This window comes from Mirounga angustirostris, unplaced genomic scaffold, assembly GCF_029215605.1.
Source record: "Mirounga angustirostris isolate CCGP_5_RB_7025 unplaced genomic scaffold, mMirAng1.0.hap1 SCAF_10, whole genome shotgun sequence".
In the NCBI taxonomy this organism is placed as follows: domain Eukaryota; kingdom Metazoa; phylum Chordata; class Mammalia; order Carnivora; family Phocidae; genus Mirounga; species Mirounga angustirostris.
The window spans coordinates 57,816,189-57,841,932 of NW_026991718.1; the positions used below are offsets into that span (position 1 = coordinate 57,816,189).

The window sequence follows — 25,744 nt, forward strand, 5'->3', positions numbered from 1 at the left end:
TAATATTCTCTTAGGGGAATTTGCTTTATTCAAAAGATTCTTTTGGATTAAATCCTCATATATATGCTTGTTTTGCTACAATAAATTTCAGTATAAAGTAACATCAAGGTGCCAAAGCACAGAAGCTAATATAGGAACTGAATAATTTCTAAATAAACGATGATTTCACATATTAGCTGACAAAAATCATAAAATTGTTTACTTTTGAGCTGAATTTGGACCTCTTACACTTATTTTGCATGTATAAAATTCTGTGTGTCAGAATTTATATCAATTCTTAAGGTCATCTTTCTGTACCCTTACCATGCCCCCTGGAAACCACTGTTCACAGAACAATGTTATATAGTTGATCTATAAAGTTTATGAGTTAAAAACATACATCTGTTTTATCAAAATTAAGTAGTAATTTTACCTCCTTTTAATCATTTTAAAGTTTACAAAATGGCTTCGTTTTACCATAAATCTATATTCCTAAGGGAATCAGGGAACAGAGTTCTTTTTTTTATTATGTTATGTTAATCACCATACATCATTAATTTTTGATGTAGTGTCCCATGATTCATTGTTTGCATATAACACCCAGAGTTTTTATATTCACTTAGTTCCCAAAGGCTTAACGAAAATAAAATGCCTTACATTCCCAGATCTAATCATCATAGTTTGCTGTGAGATAGATAAATTCTATTTTTTTTTTAAGATTTTATTTATTTATTTGAGACAGAGAGAATGAGAGACAGAGAGAGGGAGAAGCAGACTCCCTGCCGAGCAGGGAGCCCGATGCGGGACTCGATCCCGGGACTCCAGGACCATGACCTGAGCCAAAGGCAGTCGCTTAACCAACTGAGCCACCCAGGCACCCTAAAGCTGATCTATTTCAGCTCCTACCATGCACATACGTACACAACTTTCAAAAAATGTAGATATCAGGAATTCAGAAAGTATTCTAGTGCTACATTAGTGTGGGCTTCTATGGCCTTGCAAGAGCTGGTAAGAGATACAATGAAACTTCAGTGACACCATGTTGGTAGCTCGAAAATGGCCATGGTAGGAGTACTCACATCACAGAAAAAAGCAAATTGGGTGGTTGGTTTTTTTTTTTGCTTTTGTTTTGGTTATTAATCATTTAAGCGAACATCACTGAGGTGATTCCAGGTTATAGTTCATGAGAGCAGAATTTCCACCTATCAAAGATCTGTAACTGTACCTGATTTTATAACTACCAGAACTGAATAAAATTTTTAACATTCATATATCCTCCAACTCCTATAGTTTGATTGGAAGGATAAAAGAGGGAGTAAGCTCCATATCATGTATAATTTATTGCATGTCTTTGAACCTGTTTAACAGTGTTGTCCAATAGAAACCATGCAAGCCATATATAAAATTTTCAACTACAAGTACATCTCAAATCAGATGTTAAATTTATCACTGGAAACACTTCAACTGCATTTAGAATTCATAAAATTTATAGTTGGAAGTAGTTTCCGGTACCCAGGTTGGTCCACACATTTTTTTTTAACAATTATTAAACTGAGTAACAGTTTTTAACTTTAAATTATTTAAAATTAAGTAAAATTTAAAAGTTATTTCCTCAGTCATACTAGCCACCTTTCAAGAGTTCACCAGCCACACATACTAGTGGTTAACGGACCAGTCAGTGTAGCTCTGTGGCATCTGTACTGCAGAAGTTTCCCAGAGGCTTGGGCCTTATTCTGTGCCACCTTAAAGCTTGCAATCAAATGAATTATTTCACTTTTCAGTGCCTCAGTTTTCTGAGACAATAGTAACCTTAGTAGAATAATAGATTAATAGTTACAACTATTTAATAATAAAAGTTCTAATGATTGCTATAATCATGAAATCACTCATAGGATACAGCAGCGACCATTTTTGTCATGTCATGTTATTTAAACAACTAATTCATCAAATAGTAGCTGCATTTTGAAGAAGGGTTATCATCATTAGGTGTTAGTAGCAATAAATGCTAAGCATTTATAGAGTGTTTTCCATCTTTGAAGGGCTTTACAAATTGTAATTACACAAATAACATATCATTTTTGTTAGAAGTGAATTCCTGAGGCCAAAGAACTTTCTGCTCAACAAAAACCTTCAATACACTTGTCATACACTCTCTACTACAAAAGTTCAAGTGTTAAGGTCTTATTCCTAAGCGATGAACAGGATAAAATATTCATATTAAGTAACTTTTCTGATTCTGAGTACCATAATAAACCAATCGCAATGGAGAAAAATGGTGCTTCTATAATGTTCATGACTTGTATGTTATCTGCAAAACTAACAAAAGTCAAGTACAGCTCTCTTGATTATATAAAATCGATTTTTAAATCTCATTTTTATGGTACTTAACCTCTAAGCTGCCATCAGAACCATAATAATACCATCCATTTTTACTGGCTTTATAGTTTTCAAAGTGCTTACCTGCATCATTTTATTATCTCAACAACCTGAAAGATAAACAGGACAGGTGTTGTTAGGCCCATTTTGGGGATGATATTCAAAAAGGCTAAGAGATTTGCTCATAGTTACACAGTGATCGGTTCAAGAGCTGGAGCCAGAATACAGGTATTATGATTTTTTTTTAAAGATTTTATTTATTTATTTGAGAGAGAGAATGAGATAGAGAATGAGAGCACAAGGGGGGGAGCGAGGGAGGGAGAAGCAGATTCCCCGCTGAGCAGGGGAGCCCGACGCAGGACTCGATCCCAGGACTCCAGGATCATGACCTGAGCCGAAGGCAGTCGCTTAACCAACTGAGCCACCCAGGCGCCCCAGGTATTATGATTTTAGCCATAATTTAGTAAATGCTTACTAGATGTTAGGGAATATGTTGAACATGGTGCATTACCTCATTTAATGGTCATGACAACCTTGCAACATATGTTTTACAGATGAAGAAAGTATGATGCAGAGAGATTGTTACACATAGGTCTTTTTTTACCTCAAAGCACATGTTCTTAACTTCTCTACTATGCTGAATCTAAAAATGGAGTATTATCAGGGTAAGAGAATAAAGGAACCAATCTTCATTAAAAATAAAAATACTACTATTGCCAGCACATGTTATTTGCCAAATGCGGTGTTATGCTCTGCAATCACTGTTGTATTTCATATTTACAACAACCGTAAGAGATACTACTTTTCTCGTTTACAAATGAGGATACAGAGACTCAAAGTTTAAGACTGACTCCAAATCTCATATTCTGAACCAGTTTGCATTCTGCTTTTTTATTTCAAGTCCACTTGCTATTTCCCTTACTGCCTAACATTGCTTGTTACTTATTTTTTAAGTTATTTTGCCTTTTTGGTTTTTGTGAGAAGTTTTGGGGCATTAAATAAGGATAGCAAAAAAGGTTTTCTCTGTTATCTTTGGTTACCATATTATACTAACAGTGCCAAAAGTGAGTACTTACCACCTTTTTTATAGCATAGTGCAGGAAAACAGCTTTGAGCATGAGCTCATGCAATCTCTATTATACCTTTGAAATTGAACTTCTTCACCTTAGACTTTGAGCTATTTAATAGTTCCTTCACTTATTAAATGGTAAACTGCCATTTCTCCAGAACTAAAAGAAACTGACTTGTCCATGTAGTGGATATTTTGATTGAAACCTATATAACAAAATATGAGATAGAGGACTAAGCACTCTAAGAACTCTGCCTAATGTAGCCAAATGATTTACATTAAGGGAAATTATTGAGTGTGTGTTAAGACTGATTACTTTTCGTCAGTCAGAAAAATTCTTTTTTCCTGCACTACCTAAATATCCAACACTTACTTTTGCCTTAGCAATTAGAAATAAAATTGTTTACGTTAACATACCATTTGTTATGAAAAATGTTATGAAGACCTAAACACCATAAATACTTCCAGGGTAAATTTTCTGTTAAAATTCAATTACTTGGGGCGCCTGGGTGGCTCAGTTGGTTAAGCGACTGCCTTCGGCTCAGGTCATGATCCTGGAGTCCCGGGATCGAGTCCGCATCGGGCTCCCTGCTCGGCAGGGAGTCTGCTTCTCCCTCTGACCCTCCCCCCTCTCATGTGCTCTCTCTCTCTCTCTCTTTCTCTCTCTCAAATAAATAAAATCTTTAAAAAAATAAAATTCAATTACTTTATTCTTTTTAATTTTCCTAGCTAAATTCCATGTGTACTAGAGAGTTACCATGTTCCTGATAAATTGCCTCTAAGAAGGAAGTAAAACAAACTTGAGCACATACATGTATATGCAAGGGCAAAGGAAAAGACCAAATGTGAAAGAGAAGCATGTTGTTTCTAGTAAACCTCTTTCCTTATCTAGAATTAGGTGCACTCATAAATGTACGCACTAGAATAATGTTCAGAGATGACTATTAAATTGTTTTTATAAAATTTATAGTTTTCCCAAGCTAATAATCTAGACATTTGGAACATAATCATTTAAGCAGAAGAAACAACTGGCAAATATTTTCATGTCAGGTGGTATGCATGCTAAGTTTATAACCTTTCTTCTGTTTACTCAATGTAAGGTAACTTGATGTGACAGGGTATGACATATCACAAAGATGACTCAGGTCAGGAATTTCAAGAAATCTTAAAAACAAAAAATTTAAAAAGTGTTTAAATAAATAGTATTTTAAAGATCTATAGAATATGATGAATAATAGGAAAAAAGACTATAAAGAATTAACTTCAAATGCTTAAGAAAGTCTTTTACTCAGAAAAAAGGAAATATTTGGCATTGAAGGTAGGGGAGGAATCTCTAGGGTCCTTTACTGTTAGAGTACCTATCAGCAGATATATCTGTTTATTTAGTGTTCCCATATTTATTTGTTGACCAGACAAATCAAATGCTAAATTTGTTTCTATCACCTACTATTCCTTTTCTTCTAAAGCCTTTGCAGTTATTTCGATGTCATTATACATGCCTATCCCAAAGCATGGGGTTTCAACAAAGAATATGGTTAGATCATAATATTTACTTCCAAGGGGCTTAATTTTGTTTCTATCATAGGAAAATGAGTGTGTCCTTTTTGAAGTAAACATTAAAATATATATTTGGAGTGGTGTACATACTGTAAATGTTCAACTCAGTGAACACACTCATATAACTATAATCCAGATAATGAAACTGAACTTTCTCAGCACCCCCAAAAGGCTTCCTTGTCCCCCCCTTCACATACCTCCAAAGGATAAACACTCCTGACTTTTAATACTACAAATCAGTTTTACCTGATCTTGTAAGGGAATCCCACATCCTTATCTAGAAATAGGTGCAGTCATAAATATATGTACTGCAGTAATGTACAGAGATGAATATTAGGGTCTTTTCTGGGGATGGCTGGGGTCTGACTTATTTAACAGTGTTTGTGAAATGCACCCATATATTTATGTATATTATTCTATTGTATACTACAAATATGTACCACAATTTATTTACTTATTTTGTCATCAAATGTGAAACAACATTTGGGTTGTTTCAGTTTGGGGTTCTTACAAATACTCTTCTTCACGTCATTTGCAAATATACCTATTTCTGTATACATTCAACTTGAGTAGGTACCTCCAAAGATTTCTCCAGAATAGCTGAAGCAGTGTACATTTTTATTACCAGTATATGAGAATTCCAGGTCATCCCACCCTTGCCAACACTTGTTATCCCCTGCCACAATTTTACTCATTCTGGAAGGCATATTACATTGTAGATTTAATATTTATTTTCCCTGAGGACTCATGAAGTTAAATATCATTTTGTATGTTTATTGGAAATGTAGATATATACGTGTTGTGAAGTGCCTTTCAAGACTTCTGATCATTGTTCTATTATCATCCTTTTTATGATTTTCAAATATTCTGATACAAATCCATTACTGGATATATTATACTACAGTTATTTTGTCATACTCTTGGATTGCCTTTTTAAATATTCTCTTGAGAACAGTTTTTAGTATTAATGTACTCCAATTTATGTACTACGAAGTACCCATTTTTTCCATTATGCTTATTACATTTTGTGCCCTGTTCTAAAGTCTTAAGAAAAACTCTTAAGGTCTTGAAGAGATTTCTTATGTCTTCTTTAAGATCTTTATTTTACTTTTCATATTTAGGTCTGTAATCCATCTAAAATTGATTTTTATATACACTGTGGGGCAGGGTTTTAGAAATTGATGTTTTAACCAAATAGATATCCAAATAACCCAGCACTATTTATTTAAAAGGTAATCCTTTCTCCACTGCAGTGCCACCTTTATCATAAGTCGGGTTACTACATTATATCTTTCACCATTATCACTGTTTCCATTACTACAGATTTGTAAATGTCTGGATTTCCAGTAATATAAGTCTTTTGGCTTTGTTGTTCAGAATTGCCTTGACTATTTGTTGGTCCCTTGCAATTTCCATTTCCATTTTATAATCAATTTTCAATTTACATGAAAAAAAAATATGGTTCGGACTCTAATTGGGTTTGCATTGTATTTTAAAAAATCAATATAGAGAATTGGTATGCTGAGAACATTCAACCGTCCACATGTTATATATCCTCTTCAATCTAACTTATATTTCATAATTTTCCATGTAGAGGTCTTACACGTCTTTCCTTAAATTTATTTCTAAGTATTTAGGATATTTATGCTCTTATAAATAGTATATTTTTGAGGTTCATTTTCTGTAGACATATAAAAAAATCATACTGAGGTATTCTTTTTTTTTTTAAAGATTTTTTATTTATTTATTTGAGAGAGAGGGAATGAGAGACAGAGAGCATGAGAGGGAGGAGGGTCAGAGGGAGAAGCAGACTCCCCGCCGAGCAGGGAGCCCGATGCGGGACTCGATCCCGGGACTCCAGGATCATGACCTGAGCTGAAGGCAGTCGCTTAACCAACTGAGCCACCCAGGCACCCTATACTGAGGTATTCTTGACATACAATGTTACTTTAGTTTCAGCTGTACAACATAGTCATTCAAAAAGTCTATACATTATGCTGTGCTCACCACAAAAGTAGTTACCATCTGTCATCTTACAGTGTGATTGCAATACCATACAATGAATGACTTATCCATTCCATAATTGGAAGTATCTATCTTCCACTCCACTTCACCCATTTTGCCCAGGCCCCATCCCTATCACCTCTGGCAACCACTAGTTGTTCTGTATTTATGGGACTGTTTCTGCTTTTTGTTTATTGAGTGAAATAATATGTATAAATAATATAATATGTATAACATGTAATACGTAATTTGTCTTTCTCAGTCTTATTTCATTTAGCATAATACCCTCTAATTTTATCCATGTTGTTACAAAAGGCAAGATCTCATTCTTTTCTATGGCCAGTATTCCATTGTGTGTGTGTGTGTATACACGTCTTTATCGATTCATCTATTAATGGGTATTTTGGTTGTTTCCATATCTTGGCTATTGACAATAATGCTGCAATAAACGCAGAGGTGCATTTATCTTTTTAAATTAGTGTTTTATTTTTTTTTAAGATTTTATTTATTTATTTATTTGACAGAGAGAGACACAATGAGAGAGGGAACACAAGCAGGGGGAGTGGGAGAGGGAGAAGCAGGCTTCCCGCAGAGCAGGGAGCCTGATGTGGGGCTTGATCCCAGGACCCTGGGATCATGACTTGAACTGAAGGCAGACGCTTAACAACTGAGCCACCCAGGCACCCCGAAATTAGTGTTTTCTTTTAAAGAAATATACAGTAATGGCATTACTGGATCATATGGTATTTCCATTTTTAATTTTTTGAGGACTCTCCGTACTGTCTTTCACAGTGGCTGCACCAATTTACATTCCCACAAGCAGTGCATGAGGGTTCCTTTTTCTCCACATCTTTACCAACATTTGTTATTTTGTGTCTTTTTGATAGCAATTCTAACAAGTGTAAGGTGATACCTCACTGGTTTTGATTTGCATTTCCCTGATGATGAGTATCTTTTCATGTGTATGCTGGCCATGTATGTCCTTTGGAAAAATGTCTATTAAGATCCTTTGTCCATTTTTTAATAAAATTGTTTCTTTTTTGGTGTTGGGTTGTATAAATTATTAATATATTCTGGATATTAACTGCTTTTCAGATATATCTTTGCAAATACCTTCTCTCAATTACCAGGTTGCCTTTTCATTCTGTTGGCATACAGTAGCTTTTTATTTTGGTGTAGTCCCAATAGTTTTTGTTTTTGTTTCCCTTGCCTAAGGAGACATAGCTAAAAAAATGTTGCTACGGGTGATGTCAGAGAAATTCACTGCCTGTACTCTCTTGTAGGATTTTTATGGTTTCAGGTCTCACATTTACATCCTTACACCATATACAAACAAAATTAAAATGGATTAAGAATCAAGTTTCATTCTTTTGCATGTAGTTATCCAGTTTTCCCAGTACCATTTGTTGAAGAGACTGTCTTTTCCCCATTATGTATTCTTGCCTTCTTTGTTAAAGATTAACCATATAAGCGTGGGTTTATTTCTGAGTTCTCTATTCTGTTCCATGGATCTATGTGTCTGTTTTTGTGCCAGTACCATATGGTTTTGATTCCTACAGCTTTATAGTATATCTTGAAATCTGGATTGTGATACCTCCAGCTTTATTCTTTCTCAACATTGCTTTGGCTATTGGGGATCTTTTGTGGTTCTATATAAATCTAATTTGTTCTAGTTCTGTGGAATATGCCATTGGAATTTTGATAGGGATTGCACTGAATCAGGATATTGCTTTTGGTATTATGAACATTTTTAACAATACTTGTTCTTCCAGACCATAAGCATGGAATATCTTTCATCAGTGTTTTATAGTTTTCAGAGTACAGGTCTTTCACCTTCTTGGTTAAGTTTATTCCTAGGTATTTTACTGTTTTTGGTGCAAATATAAATGGATTGTTTTCTTAATTTCTCTACTATTTTGTTATTGGTGTATGGACATGCAACTGATTTCTGTGTATTAATTTTGTGTTCTGCAACTTTATTGAATTATCTATTACTTTTAATAGTTTTTTATTGGAGTCTGTAGGGCTTTCTATTGTATGGTATCATGTCATCTGGAAATACAGTGAAAGCTTTACTTCTTCCTTACCAATATGGATGCCTTTTAATTCTTTTTCCTGTCTGACTACTACAGCTAGGACTTCCAGTACTATGTTGAATAAAAGTGGCAAGAGTAGACATTCCAGTTTGTGATCTGAGTGGAAAAGCTCTCTGTTTTTTACCATTGAGTATGCTTAGCTGGAGTTTTTCATATATGGCCCTTATTATGTTATGTTCCCTCTAAACCCACATTGTTTTCTTTTAAAGATTTTATTAGAGAGTGATTGAGCACAAGCAGGGGGAGTAGCAGAGAGAGGGAGAAGCAGTCCCCTGATGAGCAGGGAGCCCAATGCAGGGCTTGATCCCAGGACCCTAGGATCATGACCTGAGCTGAAAACAGATGCTTAACCAGCTGAGCCACTCAGGCGCCCCTAAACCCACATTGTTGAAAGTTTTTATCATGAAGTGAAGTTGAATCTTGTCAAGTGCATTTTCTGCATCTATTGAGATGATCAGATGATTTTTACCATTTGTTAATGTGGTGAAGCACATTGGTTGATTTGTGAATATTGAACCATCCTTGCATCTCTAGAATAAATCCCACTTGATCATGGCAAATTATCCTTTTAATGTATTGTTGAGTATGCTTTGCTAATATTTTGTTGAGGATTTTATCATCTATATTCATCAAGGATATTGGCCTGTAGTTTCCTTTTTTGTAGTGTCTTTGGTTTTGGAATCAAGGTAATGATGATCTCATAGAATATATTTGGCAGTTTTCCTTCCACTTCTTTTTTTTGGTGGGGAGGAGAATAGACTGGGGAGAATAGGCATTAACTCTTCTTCAAACATTTCATAGAATTCCCTGTGAATCCACGTGGTTCTGGACTTTGTTGGGCATTTTTTGATTACCAGTTTAAGTTTGTTATTAGTAACTGATATATTCAGATATTCTATTTCTTCCTAATTCAGTTTTGGAAAATTATGTTTCTAAGAATTTGTTCTAGAATTTCTTCTAGGTTGTCTAATTTGTTGCCATATAATTTTTTTTGGTGTAGTGTAGACTTGTTTTTCTTTTAAATCAGGCCATATAATTTATTTCTATATACAAAAAAAGTAGTGGTGAAGCAGATCCATAAACAATTGAAATAAAGGGAGGCTCATGAGAAAGAGGTTAGAAGAATAGCATGAACCCCTAAGAGGCTGTGTTCCTTGAAACAGACAAAACATACTAACCAAATCTTAGTGGTTCTATTAAAACTCCACACCTAGATCATCTCTGAATTTGTTTCTGTTGTCTATCTCTTCCTTGTTTTTCAGTGGTATGATCTTATCTCCTGTTTTTACTGGTAATATTTTATTAAATTCTATACCTTAAATCCAAAAAATTATAGAGGCTCCAGTCATATACCTCTAGATAGGATTCTCCTTTTCCTCTGCTAAGCAAAAAGTGGGGGATGATCACCTTAATACAATCAGAGACTGGGCTAAATTGAGACTTGCTTGTAGTTTTGGTAAAATTTAGTCTACCTCTGATCTTTCCCTGTTCCTACTCTGTATATACATGTGCACAAACGTACATAATACATGTAACATTATTATATATTATGTAATATATTTAAAATTAAATAGATAATTTAAAAAATTTTTAATCTAGATTTCTATTTGTTCTCAGAGAGAATACTGGTGTGCTGCAAACTCTTTCATCCTACCTGAAAGCAAAATTTAGATTCTCTTTTATCCTTCAAGTAATTTTAAAAATAACTTAAATATAGGGTCAATGACTTTTTTGTTGTGATAAAAAATAAAATTAACCATTTTAACTATTTTAAAGTGTACAAGTCACTGATTTTTAATATATGGGTCAGTGATATTTTGTGGAAGATTATAATTATCCTTAGATACATTGAATGTGATTTGTAAATACTGGAACTGTTGTATTTTAATAGGCAATTAAAAATCTAGAAAAATAACGAGTATAATGTACAGCAATAATGCATTTTTTCAAATGATTTCACTGGCCACTTAAACTATCAAGGTTGTAAAATAGAAAACAGAAAAGAAGTCCAAATAGCCAAAACAGAGATCATAAAGTCTATGCACTAAACTAGACCTCATGTACTTTATTCATTCAGAACTTATATCTTATGAGATTGAGAAGCTTACAGGCTTGTTTTTCCTAATCATAGAAGAGACTCATGGCAGTTATTAGACATAACAAGTGGAAGCCTACGTGAGAACAGTGAGGAAAAAATAGAAAAATATTTTTAAAATCAAAGAAATCTAACACTTATGTTAACTATATTGGAGTTAAAAAAAAAATTACAGCAAGCTGTGGCATATTCAGTAAACCCCAAGGACATAATTATACTCAAACACATCTACTGTCCAAATTGATCTAAGTTAAATACAATCCAAATCGAAACCTTAAATACACCAACAAATTGGACAACCTATGGATTGACAGAATCATGAAGAAATAGAAAATCTGAACAGAACTACTGCTGGTAAGTAGATTCACTCACTAATCAGAACCCTTCCAACAAACACAAGTCTGGGACCAGATGGCTTCACTGGTGAGTTCTACTAGCATTTATTGAATAATTAATACCGATCCTTCTCAAACTCTTCCAAAAAATAAAAGAACTTTGAAACTCATTTTACAAGGCCAGCATTACCCTGATACCAAAACCAGACAAGGACACTATAAAAGAAAACAAAATTACAGGCCAATATCTGATGAACATAGATGCAAAAATCCTCAACAAAATACTACAAATTGAATTCAATAATATATTAAAAGGATCATCATACACTGTCATCAAGTGGGATTTATTCCAGAGATTCAAGCATGATTCAACATCTGCAGATCAGTCAATAGGACACATATTAATAAGTGAGAGATAAAAATCATATCATCTGAATAGGTGCAGAAAGAGCATATGACAAAATTCGACTTCCATTTATGATAAAACGCTCATAAGTGAGTATAGCAGGAACATATCTCAACATAATGCCACAAATCCATAGCTAACTTCTTTCTCAATGGTGAAAAGCTGAAACCTCTTTCTCTAAGATCAAAATCAAGAATGCCCACTCTCACCACTTTAATTCAACATATTATCAGAGGTCCTCACCCAAGTAATTAGGCAAGAAAAAGAAATAAAAGTTATCCAAATCAGAAAGGAAGAAGCAAAACGGTCTCTATTTGCAGATGACATGCGATTAAATATAGAAAACCCTAAAGATGCTACAAAAAAAAACAACAATTAGAACTAATAAATTCAGTAAAGTTGCAGAATACAAAATCTATATATAAAAATATCTTGCACTTCTATGCAGTAATATTGAACTATCAGAAAAATTATGAAAATCGCATTTACAAGTGCATCAAAAAGAATAAAATGCTTAGGAATAAACTTAATCACAGAGCTGAAAGACCTATATGACACTGATGAAAGAAACTGAAGATAACACAAATGGAAATATAAATTATGCTCATGGATTGGAAGAATTAATGTTGTTAAAACCTCCATACTACCTAAAGCAAACTACAGATTCATTGTAATCACTTTCAAAATTCCAATGGCATTTTTCATAGAACTGGAACAAATAATCCTAAAATTTGTATGGAATCACAAAAGCCCCTGAATAGCCAAAGCACTCACTCAAGAAAAAAAATACAAAGCTGGAGGCATCACATTTCTGATTTTAAAGTATATTACAAAACTATAGTAATCAAAACATTATGGTACTGGCATTAAAGCAGACACAAAGATCAATGGAACAGCATAGAGAGCCTAGAAATAAATTCATGCATATACATCAACTAATATTTGACAAGGGAGTTGAGAATACTCATTGGAGAAAAGGATCATCTCTTCAATAGGTGGTGCTGGGAAAACTGGAGAGCCACATGCAAAAAAATGAAACTGGGGGCTCCTGGGTGGCTCAATCATTTAGCATTTGACTCTTGATTTTGGCTCAGTTATGATCTCAGGGTCCTGGGATTGGGCCCGGCATTGGACTCTGTGCTCAGCGGGGAGTCTGCTTGACATTCTCTCCCTCTGCCCCACGCCCACTCCCTCTCAAATAAATAAATCTAAAAAAAAAAAAAAAAAAAAACACACAACTGGGCCTTCATCTTACATCATACACAAAAATTAACTCAAATTGGATTAAAACCTTGAACATGATGATCTGAAACCATAAAACTCTTAGAAGAACACAGCTGATAGGCTTCTTGACATGAGTGATTGCAAAGATTTTTTTTGGATTTGACACCAAAAGCAAAAGCAACAAAAGCGAAAATAAATAAGGGGGACTACATCAAACTAAAAAGAAACCATCAACAAAATGAAAAGGCTACCTACAGAATGTGAGAAAATTTGCAAATAATATATCTGATAAGGACTTAATGTCCAAAATACATAAAGAACTCATACAACTTAATAAAGTAAACAAACAATCTGATTTAAAAACAGGCATATCTGAAGACATTTTTCCAAAGAAGACATACAGAGGGCCAACAGGTACATGAAAAGGTACTCAACGTCTTTAATCATTAGGGAAATGCAAATCAAAACTACAGTGAAATATCTATAATGAGATATCGACAATGAAGTATCTCACACTTGTGAGAATGGCTATTCCCAAAAAGACAAAAAAATTAAGTGTTGGCAAGAATACAGAGAAAAGGGAACCCTTGTGCACAGTTAATGGGAATGTGAATTGGTGCAACCACTATGGAAAACAGCATGGAATTTCCTGAAAAAAATTAAAATAGAACTGTATGATCCAGCAATTCTACTTATGGGTAGTTATCCAAAGGAAACAAAGCTACTTACTTGAAAAGATACCTGTACCCCCATGTTTACTGCAGCATTATAGTAGCCAAGATAAGGAAACAACCTAAGTGTCTATCGATGGATGAATGGATAAAGAAAATGTGGAAGCCTATACAATGGAGTGTTATTCATCTATAAACATAAAGGAAATCTTGCCATTTGAAACAACATAACATAATGCCTGCAAGTCCATCTAAGTGAAATAAATCACACAATAAAATACAAATACCACATGATCTCACATATATGTGGACTCTAAGAAAAATGATTCTCAGAGAACAGACTGATGGTTACCAGAGGCGAGAGCTGGACCAAACTGGTGAAGGTGGTCAAAAGGTACAAACTTCCAGTTATAAAATAGATAAATCCTGGAGATGTAATATAAAGCATGGTGACTATATTTAACTGTACTGTATTATATATCTGAAAGTTACAGAGTGACTAAACCTTATCAGTTCTCATAAGAAAAAAATTATGTGGTGATGTTAACTAATCTTATTTGGTAATCATTTCACAATATTTATATATATCAAATCATTATGTTGTATACCTAAACTAATACAATATGTCAATTGTGTCTCATTAAGAGAGAATAAAAAATAACATACTTAAGCCATTACATAGTAATTTAATTAAATGTCAATGTCTAAATGTATCAAACAGATCTGTAGAGTGGTTAAACAAAACAAAACAAAACACCTTACATGTATTTTGATTACCAGAAACTCATTTCTTTTTTTTTCAACAATAATAGAGGTAGTTTGAGTGTAAAAATGGAAAAAGATGTATCATCCAAACATTAACCAAAAGAAATCAGAAGTGGCTCTATTAATGTTAGATAAAGTACACTTCAGAGCAAATTAGTAGAGACATTACATAATCTAAAAGAGCAACCCACCAAGATGACATAGTAATAAGCCTAAAAGTGTATGCAGTACAAAACAGAGCTGCCAGATAAGTGAAGCTAAAAGTAACCAAATTGGAAGAAGAATTAGACAAGCCCACAATTACTACTCTCCTAACACTTGATAGAACAACTAGACAGAAAATCAGCAAGAACACAGAAGAACTCAACAACATCACTAACTACCCAACATTAGAATATTCTTCTCAATTGCTCATAAGACATATACTAAGATCATATCCTGAGCTAACAAACCTCAATAAATTTAAGAACTGAAAAGAGAATGTGTTCTCTGCATTTAAGGGAATCACAGAAGTCAGTAACAGATAAAAATAATCTAAATATAACAGCAAAATCCCCTGAACACTTGGAAAAGAAACAATACACTTCTAAATAATCCATGGGTCACAAAAGAGGAAGTCTCAGGGGAAATTAAAAATTACATTGAACTGAATAAAAATGAAAATAAGACAATGAAATTTGTGGGACACAGCTAAAAATGTCAAGAGGCACATTTATAGAATTGAACACTTATATTCAAAAAGATTAAAGTCTCAAGTTAATAATCTATGCTCTCACAAGAAAAGAGCAAAATAAACCCAAAGTAAGCTGAAGGAAAGAAAGAATAAAACGAAGAGCAGAAATCAATAAATTGAAAACAGAAAACAGCAGAGAAACTAAGGCTGGTTCTTGGAAAACATCAGTAAGGGAAAAGCTTCTCTCAAGACTGACCAAAAACAAAACAAAAAGAGAAGATTCACCATGCTACTATCAGCAGTGAAAAAAGAAATTTTGCCACATACCCTGCAGACATAAAATGGCTCATAAAGGAATACTACAAATAACTAAATTTGAACTCTCTAGAACTAAATTTGACAACTTAGATGAAAATGGACCAGTTCTTCAAAATGTATAAACTACCCAAATTCACCCAATGTGAAATGGATAATTCAAATAATCTTATAATACTAAAGAAATAAAATTCATAATTTGGAAACTCCAAGCCCAGGTGGCATACACTGGAGTCTACCAAACTTTTTTTTGGGGGGGGGGAAGGGAGTGAGCAAGAGAGTGCAAGCGAGGGGTGGGGGGGGCAAAAGGAGAGGGAGAGATGGAATCTTAAGCAGGATCCACACTAAGTGTGGAGCCCAACACCGGGCTCAATCTCATCACCCTCAGATCATGACCTGCGCCAAAATCAAGAGTTGGAAGCTTAACCGGCTGAGCCACCTAGGCACTCCTGGAGTCTACCAAACTTTTAAAGAAGAAGTAACACTGGGGCGCCTGGGTGGCTCAGTCGTTAGGTGTCTGCCTTCGGCTCAGGTCATGATCCCAGGGTCTTGGGATTGAGCCCCGCATCGGGCTACCTGCTCAGCAGGAAGCCTGCTTTCTCCCTCTCCAGCTCCCCCGCTTGTGTTCCCTCTCTCGCTGTGTCTCTCTCTGTCAAATAAATAAAATCTTAAAAAAAAAAAAAGAAGTAACACCAAATCTACACAGTCTTTTTCAGAAAATAGAGGAGAAGAGAAAACTTTCCCATGCATCTTATGAAGCCAGTATTACCCTGATACCAAAGTCAAGCAAAGAGAGTACAAAAACAAAACAAACAAAACAAAAACAAAAAACTACGTATCAGTCCTCATGAATATAAATGAATAAAATCCTTAGCAAAATATCAGCAAAACAAATTCAGTAATATGTGTGTTGGGGGGGAAAAAACATTATACAGTGTGGTCAAGTCAGAGTACCCCAGGCATGAAAGACTGATATGATATCTGAAACTCAATGAAGTCCACTATATGAAGAGACTAAAGAAGGCTCATATGGTCATAATAAGGCAGAGAAAGCATCTGACAAACACCATTCATGATAAAAGCTCTCAGGAAGAGAGAGACTTCTCTAACTTGATAAAAGAGCCCCTATTGTAATCATCACAATTAATGCTCAAAGACTGAATGTTTTCTCCCTAGATTGGGAATGAAGCAAAGATATCTACTCTAACCACTGTTATTCAACAAAGTACTTGAAGTTCTAGCTAGTGCAGTAAGGTAAGAAAAGGAAATAAAAGGCATACAGTCAGAAAACAAAGAAAACCGGAAACGGGTCTCTGTTTGCTAAGGACATGATGGTCTACATAGAAAACTCAAGGAATCTTGAAAAACCTCCTAGAACTAATAAATGAGCTCAGCAGGTTGCAGGATAAGGGATCAAATTTTAAAATTCAGCTGTATTTCCATAGACAGCAATGAACACATAGACACCAAAATTAAAAATACAACACCATATACAGCTGCTCAAAACAATAAAATACTTAACTAACAAACACTTTCAAGACTCTTCTGCTGAAAAGTACAACACAATGATGAAAAAAATCAAAGATCTAAGTCAATGTAGAGACATACCATGTTCATGGATTAGAAGACTCAACACCAGAAAGAGGTCATTTCTCCCCAAATTGATATACAGGTTTAACCCAATTCTTATCACAATCACAGCAAGATTAATGGTAGATATAGGCAAGATCATTATAAGAAGAGTGAAAATAATTTTGAAAAAGAAAAGCATATAGAGGGAAGCGGTAGTATACTCATTTTCAAGATGACTTATCAAGTAATCAAGACTATGGTATTGATAGAGGGATAGACACACAGATCAAAGAAACAGAACAGAGGACCCAGAAATAGACCCATACAAATATGCTCAAATGACTTTTTACAAGAGTGCAAAAGCAATTCATTTCAGGAAGGATACCTTTTGAACAACTGGTGATAGTCATAAGGGGGAAAAAAAGTCCCTCAATCTAAACTTCACACCTTATTTAAAAAAAAAAAAAAAAAACTCAAAATGGGTCATACGCAAATTATAAAATATAAAACAATAAAACTTTAGAAGACAGAAGAAAAATTGAAGACCTAGGGCTTGGTAAAGAGTCTTAGATAATAACACCAAAAATAATCCATTAAAGAAAAAGTGAGAAATTGGACTTACTCAAAATTAAAAGCTTTTGCTCCATGAAAGACCCTCTCAAGAGTATGATATATTATAGACTGGAAGAATATATTTGCAAACCACATTATCTAACAAAGGGCTCATATCTAGAATATATAAAGAAATCTCAAAACTCAACAGTAAAAAATAAACAATCCAATTACAAATTAGGTAAAACACATGAAGAGTCATTTCACTTAAAAGGATATAGTGGGGGCACCTGGGTGGCTCAGTCTGCTAAGCATCTGACTCCTGGTTTTGGCCCAGGTCAGGATCTCAGAGTTGTGGGATCGAGCCCTGGGTCTGACTCTGTGCTCAGCACAGAGTCTGCTTGTCCCTCTCCCTCTGCTGCTCCCCCTGCTCTTTCTCTCCAAAATAATAAAATCTTTTTAAAAAATTAAGAGGATATAAGCTAGGAAATAAGCATGTGAAAAGATATTCGACATCACTAGCTGTTCTGGAAATGTAAACTAAAACCATCATGAGATATAATCAAACACCCATTAGAACAACTCAAATAAAAAATAATAAAAAATGCTGGCAATGATGCAGATAAATTAGATTCTCATACATTGTTCATGAGAATGTAAAATGGTATGTCATTCTGGAAAACAGTTGGACAGTTTCTAACAAAACTAAACATACACTTACCAGTGATCCAGCAACTGCCCACACAAAACCTATACACAGTTGTTCACAGCAATTTTATTTGCAGTAGCCAAAAACTGGAAACAACTAATATGGTGAATGGTTAAACTGTGGCACATACAAATCATGAAATCCCACTAAGCAAAAAAAGGAGTTAACTATTGATACATGGAACAACTAGGTTGGACCTCAGAGGTGTTAGGTTTAATGAAAAAAGCCAATCTCAAAAGGTCTCGTGCTGTATGAATCTATTTGCATAACATTCTTTTTTTTAATATTTTATTTTTATTTATTTGAGAGAGAATGAGTGAGAGAGAGCACAAGCCAGAGGGGAGAGGCAGAGGGATTTAGAATTTAGTCTTTTTGTTATTCAATTTCTCATGTTAATTATCCTCTTGCCTATTTTTTTGAATCAGTGATATTAAAATCAATTTTGATAGGGACTAATTTTGCATCTGAGAATTAACAAAAAATGAAATGGGGCCAAATGATTATCTTTCCTCAAATACAGAAAATGAACCAGAAAAGTCATGGGCAACCTTCCAAAGAAGTACTGTGACAATGCACAGTAAAACTATTCTTGGGCATTTGTAACAGATACATCTGTTTTCAGCCATATGCATTGCAGCTCACAAAGGCACAATATAAGCACCCACTCCATTAGTATATCTAGTTATTTCCCTATGAAATATGAAAAAAATCTCATTCTCTATTACCCATGTTACTTTTTTTTTTTTTTTTTTTAAGGCAGAGGTATTGCTTGGAGGCAGCAGGAGAGAGGTCAGGAAAAAGTGATTTTTTTTTAACCTTGCTCTTAATAATACAATAATAATACATTAAGTATTATTAAACTTCATTACATGAGCATATCTCCTAAAAATTAATATATACCCAAAAAAATCAATATTGTATTACTATCTACCAAATTGGGAGAGCAAGGTGGTATTGGTACCCTTCATGATAATATTAGATAATCAGAAAGCAATCACAGCATAAATATCTTAGAATAGGAATTTTTTGTAATTAAAAAAAATTCAGCTTAACGTCTCAAGGAAAATTACAGTTTTAAAACCTGTAACTTACTGCTGTCAAAGCATACCTAAACATGTTTCTTATTTGTAGATTTTGGTAAAATTCTGGTCATTACCTGACAGGCCCCCATAGTACAGCTCTCTGGGCAAGTACATGCAGTTCAGATTTGGCTACTAATAAAACTCTAGAGGGTAGAATAAAGAAATCTCCACTATGCATTCCTTTGACTATTTATATGGCATTTTGAAACAAAGGGTTTTTTCCCAAAGGAGAAAATTTTAATATTACTAAGCAACACAAAATGTTATAGAAAAGATATAAAGAGACTTGAAAACTGAATTATTTGAGAGGATATAAAAGTGTTCTGAGTTGTGGCATCATTAAAATCTTTTATCTTCTAGTTTTAGACTTACTCTTTACGCTTAAAAATAGTTGTTTTTTCTGAAATTCTGAAAATCCTTTCTTCAGTGAGAAGGCAGAGAAGCCAGAGTTATGAGTGAACTCAAGAATTTTTTTTAAGCTCCTAGAAAATGGCAGGCTATACTCATCTCATTTTGCTGTCTCCCAAAACTACAACGAGGAAGAAGAGAAGTAAAGGGTTGGTAACTGAAAAACTGATGAAATAATCCAGCATGGGGAAGGCTGAGAACCAAGCCAAATTATACAAATCCAAAGGATAGGACCTTCTTTGAATTTTTCAACAGCAGCACTAGAAACAAGACAACAGTGGATCAATACCTTCAAACTTCACAAGATAAATTATTTACTCACTAAAACTCTCAAATTATAAGGGAGATTCCTCAAAACGCTAAAAGAAATGGCAGTAACAGGTAACTATGAAGTCAGGGTAGAAAGAGGGGATAAAAAGGACAAGGGGGGAAAGCTCCTAAAGAAGGGTAGTTTGATCCCCATTCTACAAGATGAATGACCTTCTCCACCCTGGCAGAAAAGTAGAGGTTTACTTTCTAGGGGTTTCTCTGGAGAGTGTAAAAAAGAGTACTCACCAGGGTGAGTACCATGCTACAAACAGGGGGATTAAGTTACGGTATACAACTAAGAAATGCTAAGATCCCTGGTGGTCTTTTCTTATTTGGTTCCTGAAATACTGGCAATCAGTACATAATTTCCAGACAAGAGATTTCAAAATTGCTCAGACTAGTAGTAAAGACCTGTAACATCTACAAAGGCACTAACATCCTGGGCTCCCCAGCACATCCTCCCCACTGCCCAAACTACCCTATGTCTTGATAAAAACCCTCAATAAAGTAGGTATAGATGGAACATACCTCAACATCATAAAGGACATATATGAAAGGCCCACACCTAATATCATACCCAGTGGGGGAAAACTGAGAGGTTTTCCTCTGTGGTCAGGAAGACAAGACCGGGATGTCACTCTCACCATTATTATTATTTTTTTAAGATTTTATTTATCTGTCAGAGAAAGGAGAGAAAGCAGAAGTAGGGGGAGCAGCAGGCTGAGCAAGGAGCCCGATGCAGGACTCGATCCCAGGATCTTGGGATCATGACCTGAGCCAAAGGCAGATGCTTAACCAACTGAGCCACCCAGGCATCCCTCACCATTATTATTTAACATAGTACTGGAAGTGTTAGCCTCAGCAGACAACAAAAAGAAATGAAAGGCATCTAAATTGGCAAGGAAGAAGTCAAACTTTCACTCTTCACAGATGACATGATATTCTATGTAGAAAACCCAAAAGACTCCACCAAAAAATTGCTAGAATTAATACATGAATTCAGCAAAGATGCAAGATATAAAATCAATATACAGAAATCTGTTGCATTTCTATACACCAATAATAAAGCAGCAGAAGGAGAAATAAAGGAATCAATCCCATTTAAAATTGCACCAAAAACCATAAAATACCTAAGGATAAATCTAACCAAAGATGTTAAAAGATCTGTACTCTGAAAACTATAGAACACTGATGAAAGAAATTGAAGAGGACACAAAGAAATGGAAAAACATTCCATGCTCATGGATTGGAAGAAAAAATATTGTTAAAATGTCTACATATTTAATGCAATCCCTATCAAAATACCACCAACTTTTCACCGAGCTAGAACAAACAATCCTAATTAAAATGTCTATACTACCCAAAGCAATCTACACATTTAATGCAATCCCTATCAAAATACCACCAGCTTTTCACAGAGCTGGAACAAACAATCCTAAAATTTGTATGGAACCACAAAAGACCTGAATAGCCAAAGCAATCCTTAAAAAGAAAAGCAAAGCTGGAGGTATCACGATTCCAGACTTCAAGGTATATTACAAAGCTGTAATCATCAAGACAGTATGGTACTGGCACAAAAACAGACACATAGGTCAATGGAACAGAACAGAAAAGCCAGAAATGGATCCACAACTATATGGTCAACTGGTCTTTAACAAATCAGGAAAGACTATGCAAAGGTAAAAAGTCCCTTCAACAAATTGTTTTTGGGAAAACTGGACAACAACATGCAAAAGAATGAGGACCACTTTCTTATAGCATACACAAAAAGAAACTCAAAATGGATGAAAGCCCTAAATGTGAGACAGCAAACCATCAAAATCCTAGAGGAGAACACGGAGAGCAACCTCCTTGACCTTGGCCACAGCAACTTCTTACTAGACACGTCTCTGGAGGCAAGGGAAACAAATGCAAAAATGAACAATTGGAACTTCATCAAGATAAAAAGCTTCTACACAGCAAAGGCGACAACAAAACTAAAGGCAACCAACAGCATGGGAGAAGATATTTGCAAATGACATATTGGATAAAGGGTTAGTATCCAAAATCTATAAAGAACTTAAAAAACTCAACCCCCCCCCAAAAAAAAACCCCCACAAATAATCCAGTTAAGAAATGGGCAGAAGACATGAACAGACATTTTTCCAAAGAAGACATCCAGATGGCTAACAGAGAAAAGATGCTCAACATCACTCATCATCAGGGAAATATAAATCAAAACTACACTGAGGGGTGCCTGGGTGGCTCAGTTGGTTAAGCCACTGCCTTCGGCTCAGGTCACGATCCTGGAGACCCGGGATCAAGTCCCACATTGGACTCCCTGCTCGGCGGGGAGTCTGCTTCTCCCTCTGACCCTCCCCCTTCTCATGCTCTCTCTCTCTATCTCATTCTCTCTCAAATAAATAAATAAAATCTTAAAAAAAAAAAAAACTACACTGAGGTACCACTTCACACCTCTCAGAATGGCTAAAATTAACAACTCAGGAAACAAGTGCTGGCAAGGATGCAGAGAAAGGGGACCCTCTTGCACTGTTGCTGGGAATGAAAACTGGTGCAGCCACTCTGGAGAACAGTATGGAGGCTCCTCAAAAAGTTAAAAATAGAACTAGGCTACAATTGAACAATTGCACTACTAGGTATTTACCCAAAGGATACAAAAATACAGATTCAAAGGAGTACATGTGCCCTGATGTTTACAGCAGCATTATCAACAATAGCCAAACTATGGAAAGATCCCAAATGTCCATCCATGATGAATCTTCTTTATTGAAAGAAGATGTGGTGTGTGTGTGTATACATACATATATATGTATGTGTATGTATATATATGTAACAATATTACTCAGCCATAAAAAGGAATAAAATCTTGCCATTTGCAATAATGTGGATGGAGCTCGAGGGTATGATGCTAAGTGAAGTAAGTCAGAGAAAGACAAATGTGGAATTTAAGAAACAAAATAGATGAACATATGGGAAGGGGAAAAAAAGAGAGAGAGGGAGAGAAACAAACCATAAAGGACTCTCAGTGACAGAGAACAAACTGAGGGTTGATGGAGGGAGGAGGGTGGGGGATGGGCTAGAAGGATGACGGGTATCAAGGAGGGCACTTGTCATGTTGAGCACTGGGCGTTATATATAAGTGATGAATCAATAAATTCTGAAACAGTATTACATTATATGTTAACTAACTAGAATTTAAATAAAAATTTGAAAAAAACAAAAACAAATTACCCTATGTGAAGCTGTTATGTCTTCAGTTTTGCAGAATTCACTCAAAACCTTGCCCACTGACTTCCCTAGAATGGGGCTCTTACAAATGCTAAAGGAAAGTAGAAACTAGACTATTATTATTCTCTCTTCCAAGGTGCCTTCATATAACTGTAACAATACTATATTTTTTTTAATAGCCAGGTTTGTGAGTGCTACTAGGATTTTCAAAATTAGACATCTGCTGTCTAGTGATACTCACATAGGAGGGTAGTAAAATGTTCTCTGATAATATCACTGGGTTAATGGAGAATCTGAGTCTTTGCTGATTATTGTTTGTCTCTCAGAAATTATCTGAACAATCACAAATGCATTGCACAATTTAGTCAAAATGACCCCAACATTCAATGGAAGATGGGTTGTTTCCCTTAAATAGGAATTACTAGTTTAAAGACTTAAGGTTTCCTACATTTAGACTTACTTATATTTATTTAAAACTGATACAGTCATTTTTCATTTTTCTTTAATGAGAAACTAAAATAATTAAAGAATATATGTTTTATATTGTCTGTATAGAAAACTGCTTTGTTGGGGCCACTTCCTCATTTCTTAGGCTTTATAGATCAATTTTTTTTTTTTAAAGATTTTATTTATCTACTTGAGAGAGAGAGAGAGTGAGAGCAGGAACACAAGCAGGGGGAGTGGGAGAGGGAGAAGTAGGCTCCCCGTGGAGCAGGGAGCCTGATGTGGGGCTCGATCCCGGGACTCTGGGATCATGACCTGAGCCGAAGGCAGATGCTTAACGACTGAGCCACCCAGGCGCCCCTAGATCAATTGTTCTTAACCTTTGATAGACTTCTTCCTCTTTTTAAAGCAAACGGTTGAGGGGCACCTGGGTGGCTCAGTTGGTTACTCAGGTCATGATCCTGGAGTTTTTGGATCGAGTCCCACACTGGGCTCCCTACTCAGCAGGGAGTCTGCTTCTCCCTCTCCCGCTGCCCCTCCCCCTGCTCCTGTGCTCTCTCACTCTCAAATAAATAAAATCTTTCAAAAAAATAAAAATATAAAAACAAACTGCCAAAATCAAACTCATAGGTGATGAACATGTATATATAACACACATACATAATTTTAATAAAACAATGCATTTACAATTTAAAAATATCTTTGTGATACTTCTAGACTAAAAGGCATAATGAAATAAATACTAAATTGCTTATATCTGTGCTTAGAATCACTGTAAATATAACAGCTGCAAACGCAGGCTGTATTGTATTGCTGACTCAAATACTGCAAGCTTCACATCTAGGCAGGGCCTTAAACATAGTCAACAAATCAAGAAACCAAAGGACTTACCCTGTCACTAGAACTGTAAGTGAAGGACTTAGTGCTTAGCATGGCAAACAATGTAGTTATTATCCAAGCCAGATTCTTCTGTGCCTACTTTCCTGATCAATGGCTCTGATACATGAGATCTTCAGTTTTTTTCTAATGTCTTGTTAAAAAAAGGAAGGGGGTGGGGCGTGAGGGAACTCCTACTGTGCCAGCACATTACAATGTGAGGTCTGTGTCTTACAGAAGTTGTACTTACAGGGGAGAAGTGTAGAAAAGCCCTCCAGAAACTCTTCAGCTAAAAGTAATTTGTCCACTGTGGTGCTTCAGCCAGATACTAAAGTTTGAAGTTTGATCTTTTATACTAGGAGTAATCATGTGTGTGCACCTGAGTATGTGCGTGTGTGTGTGAAATTTTTCTAGTTCTAGTTATAAATTCTCCACATAATTCTAATTAACAAAGACAATTAGAAGGAAACAAATGGACACCTAAACATAGCAATACCTAACCTGATTCATCAAGAACGTTTTAGAGATGAGCCCCTAAAGATAGGGAATATAGGACAGAAGATGGGGAAGTCATTGGCAGTATATCTGGTTCTATGTATCTAAAAGAAAAACTCAAACATATACTCTGCACTGGAGGGTTACTATGCCAGTAAATAATAATTTGCTGCCTTCATTTACAGAATATCACTGCATAATAATTCTGACTTCCATGCCTGGTTTTTTCACCTTTTTAAAAAATTATCTGAGTACACATTGACATACAATGTTACATTAAATTCACATGTACAACATGGTGATTCCACAAGTTTATACATTGTGCTATATTCACCCCAAGTGTAGCTACCATCTATCACCATACAAGGCTATTACAATACCCTGACTATATTCCTTATGCTGTTCCTTTTATTCCCATGACTTACTCATTCCGTAACTGGAAGCCTGTATCTCCTACTCCTTTTCACCCATTTTGCCTATCCTGCCACCCTCTCCCCTCTGGCA

At 35.2% G+C, this 25,744-nt stretch overlaps 1 protein-coding gene across 23 annotated transcripts in view; it reads left to right on the plus strand.

The window, feature by feature from the left end:
* Nucleotides 1–25,744, plus strand: part of WDPCP (WD repeat containing planar cell polarity effector) — a 482,659-nt gene that overhangs the window by 336,528 nt on the left and 120,387 nt on the right. The window contains exon 18 of one of the 23 annotated variants that reach the window (XM_064572450.1): nt 10,699–13,491. The exons of the other annotated variants lie outside the window; for them this stretch is intronic. Coding sequence (XP_064428520.1) covers nt 10,699–10,739 — 41 coding nt within the window. The 3' untranslated portion in view covers nt 10,740–13,491. Of the gene's footprint in view, nt 1–10,698; nt 13,492–25,744 lie in introns of those variants that run through there. 23 annotated transcript variants of the gene reach the window in all.